The sequence below is a fragment of the Myotis brandtii genome, unplaced genomic scaffold (genome assembly GCF_000412655.1).
Source record: "Myotis brandtii unplaced genomic scaffold, ASM41265v1 scaffold329, whole genome shotgun sequence".
Classification (NCBI taxonomy): Eukaryota; Metazoa; Chordata; class Mammalia; order Chiroptera; family Vespertilionidae; genus Myotis; species Myotis brandtii.
In genome coordinates, this window is record NW_005362676.1 from 21,922 (window position 1) to 25,711 (window position 3,790).

Here is a 3,790-nt window from a genome sequence, read left to right on the forward strand (position 1 = left end):
AGCTAATGGCTGAGCGAGGAGCAGAGCATCGCTTACCTTCCTGGGGATCGCGGCTCCGTGCCCGCTCAGGCACCCTTCCTCGGGGACTCCAGGCAGACAACGGGTTCGCATCTTGGCCGATGCAGACCCTGGCGCTGGGCAGTACCTGAGAAGTGGACACAAATCACAGGGGCGTTTCAGTCATGTGCCCAGGTCGTCAGGTAAAATCGCTGCTCTACTCTTCCCTTTTGTGGGCCTTCATCTGATTGTCCCCTAGGCCTGTCCCTGAGGCATGAGTGAGGGCAGGTGTGACTTCCTGTGTGAAGGTGGGTTGCAAATATGGATGCAGGTGGTGGGTACAGGCCTCCGCATGTGAAAAATGAAGCCCTGTGGGCAGGCTGGTGTGGCTCAGTGGTTGAGAGAGGTCATGCTTCAATATTTAGTCAGGGGACATGGCCAGGCTGTGGGCTCAATCCCCAGTGGGGGACCTGCAGGAGGCGACCAATTAAAGATTCTCTCTCTCCATCCCACTTCCACTCTGAAATCAATAAAAAAATATTTTATAACAACTGGTAACCATCACCACAAAAAGTCTCTGTGATGCAGAAACACTGGGCGGGCCTGCATGAGTGTGGTGAGTGAAGCTGTCCCTCACTCCTGTCTCTAGGATACGGAACGTGCTGGACCTCAGTTACCGATGAGAACGACGACGGGTGTAGTTCTCACTCATTTTGTTCAGCTTTTCCAAGGAATGTTGGTTTGGGTTTTTTTTTGGAGGGAGTCATCATCGATCCCAGCACGTTCTGGACACAAAGCATTTGCCCAGACACACATTTCCAATTGGCTGACCTTGGGACAGAGAAAGGCTTACCTTCCTGAGCGCCCCAGGGGCATGAGGCAGACCCGGGGCTACTCTTCTTCCAGGACCCGCCCACGTCCGATCCCCAGGTAGAGAGCAAGGTGGTCCCTTCTAGGCAGACGTGAGGCCTTTCATGATGATGCCACCTGGGGAGTGAAGAGAAACCACATGCACATTTGAGAAATTGATTCAGCTTCTCAGGTCACATGATCCACACCACCCTTTCCCCAGGTACAGCCTGCACGTGTCCTTCATCCCTCTATCCCTTAGGGGTGAGAAGGGCGTGTGTGACACCATGAAGTGGGCAGGCAGGCAGCAGGACTGACGCCCTGGGAGGTGCCTGATGAGTGTGCCAAGGGGAAGCTGTCCCTCACTCCTGTCCCTGGGGCTCTGAACGTGCTGGACCTCAGTTTCCGATGAGAACGACGACGGTATGAGTTCTCACTCATTTTGTTCAGCTCCAAGGAATGTTGGTTTGGTTTTTTTGGGGGAATCATCATCGATCCCAGCACGTTCTAAAAAATGGAGCTGCTGGAAGGTGGCTCACTGGGTGTGGCGATGACCTCAGAGTCCTCCAGGGCCTGCAGGACCAGGTCCCACCACTGAGCAAGGAACACTCAGTCCATGTCGGAGGGAAACCCCGTGTGCCATCGGGACACTCAAACAAGCCGCCTCCAGCAGCTCCAAACCCAAAGCTAATGGCTGAGCGAGGAGCAGAGCATCGCTTACCTTCCTGGGGATCCCGGCTCCGTGCCCGCTCAGGCACCTTCCTCGGGACTCCCGGGGACTCGGGCCATCCAGGCAAACAACGGGCTTCTCGTCTTGGCTGATGCAGACCCTGGCGCTGGGGCTGCACCTGAGAAGTGGACACAAATCACAGGGGCGTTTGAGTCATGTGCCCAGGGCCTCAGAAATGAACCCACGTCATTGCCCCTCTTAAGGGGCCTGTGCATCCCTCACATTTTTCTCTCCCTGAGAAATGAGTGGCGGGTGTGACGCCATGTGTGTAGGTCGGACTGCTGATAGGTCGCATGTGTTGTGGGCAGCGACCTCCTAAAGGGAAACATGAAGCCTGTGCCCAGGGTCCTGGACACGCCCCCTGCCTCCCATCAAAAAACGACTGTTTGTACAACAAAAAAAAAACCCCACAAATTCTTACTTCCCACGAAATCATAACTAAAAGCACCCAGATTCTATGAACAAGCCCCTAAGAAGCCTGGATGACCCTCAACTTGGACATTTTGTCCCTGAAAACGGTCACTGGTCAAATACAGGGGAAGGAAACGAGTGGAAGCAGAAACTAACCACCCACACAGAGACGGGCACCATGAGCATACGGCTACATGCATGCAGCCTCCTGTAAGGAGACCAGCCACGTCGGGCAACGCACACTTTCGTACAAATCAAGCCAGTGCCCCTCAGGGACAAAGGGAGAGCACCCGGTGTCTGTGGTCCTCATCGGCCATCTCCGTAAACACTGCCCCGTGGGACGAGGCCACATTCTTATCGGAAACCACACGTTCCCAGGCGTAGAACTCAGGCTCTGACCTGCCAGGAAACCCTGAAGCACCACGGGGTCTTTCAGAAGCAGCATCCTCAGCAAGGCTCCTTTGGCTCAGGGGTGGAGCCTTGACCCATGAACCAGAAGGTCATCCTGGTTCGATTCCCGGTCAGGGCACATGCCCGCGGTTGCTGGCTCCATCCCCAGTAGGGGGCATGCAAGTGGCAGCCGAACAATACATGTTTCTGCCTTATCACTGTTATTTCTACCTCTCTCCCATTCTCTCTGAAATCAATCCTATATAATAAAAGCCTAATATGCTAAGTGTCCCGTCATCGGGTAATCCGTTCAACCAATCAAATCATAATATGCTAATAATAAATATGTTAAGGCTGCTCAACCACTTGCTATGATGTGCACTCATCACCAGGGGGCAGACATTCAACAAATGAGCTGCCTCCTGGTGGTCAGTGCACTCCCACAGTGGGAGCGCCTCTCAGGCGGAAGCCAAAATCATGGCTGGTGAGCGCAGCAGCAGTGGTGAGAGCCTCTCCTGTCTCTGCAGCAGCTCTAAGGATGTCCAACTGATGGTTTAGGCCTGTTCCCTACAGGGAGCAGGTCTAAGCTGGCAGTTGGACATACCCTGAGGGCTCCCGGACTGCGAGAGGGTGCAGGCTGGGCTGAGGGAACCACTCCCCCATGAGTGTATGAATTTCGTGCACCAGGCCTCTAGTTAAGATAATAATTCCCAAAAGACGTAACACATTTTTTTGCCACCATATATCCCCATGATCCAACAATGGGGGAATCCCTACACTGAGGGTTGTGTCTTGCAGGGTGCTCACTCGTGTCCTCATGTGATTTAATAAATTGACATATTGCAGACTCATTAGGTGTGAGCAAACAACATGATGGTTGGATAATGCCCCCGTGTGAGACAGTCATAATGTGCAAAGCCATCCTGTTTTGGAGAACAGCTTTTCTCATTAGAGGTATTGTAGATTTCAGTAAAGACAGGCTTTGCTGGCTCTCACTGAAAGATCAGTGGGTGGACTGAGTCACCATGAGTCCCCGGGGCAAGGCCCCGGCCACACCCTCCAAACTCCTACAGAGGAGGTGCCCAATGGCCACTGTACCTACACAGCCCACACATACCAACCAGAACCGTTCCTTCAGGACCACACAACCCTAGTGAAGAGGCCTGTGACCCTCAGATAGAACAGGCTGAGATGCGACGCACTGGGCTGTGCCTGCATAAGTGTGACAAAGGAAGCTGTCCCTCACTCCTGTCTCTAGGATAGGGAACGTGCTGGACCTCAGTTACCGATGAGAACGACGACGGGTGTAGTTCTCACTCATTTTGTTCAGCTTTTCCAAGGAATGTTGGTTTGGGTTTTTTTTGGAGGGAGTCATCATCGATCCCAGCACGTTCTGGACACAGGGCCTTGGCC

At 53.5% G+C, this 3,790-nt stretch overlaps 1 protein-coding gene across 2 annotated transcripts in view; it reads right to left on the reverse strand.

Annotated features, from left to right (window-relative positions):
* LOC102263324 overlaps positions 1–3,790 on the reverse strand; it is a 22,826-nt gene that overhangs the window by 1,266 nt on the left and 17,770 nt on the right. The window contains exons 8-9 of one of the 2 annotated variants that reach the window (XM_014543575.1): positions 1,572–1,694; positions 851–984 (exon numbers count right to left, since the gene is read on the reverse strand). In XM_014543575.1, coding sequence (XP_014399061.1) covers positions 970–984; positions 1,572–1,694 — 138 coding nt within the window. In that variant the 3' untranslated portion in view covers positions 851–969. Of the gene's footprint in view, positions 1–850; positions 985–1,567; positions 1,695–3,790 lie in introns of both variants that reach the window. The other variant, XM_014543574.1, reaches the window with a different exon arrangement.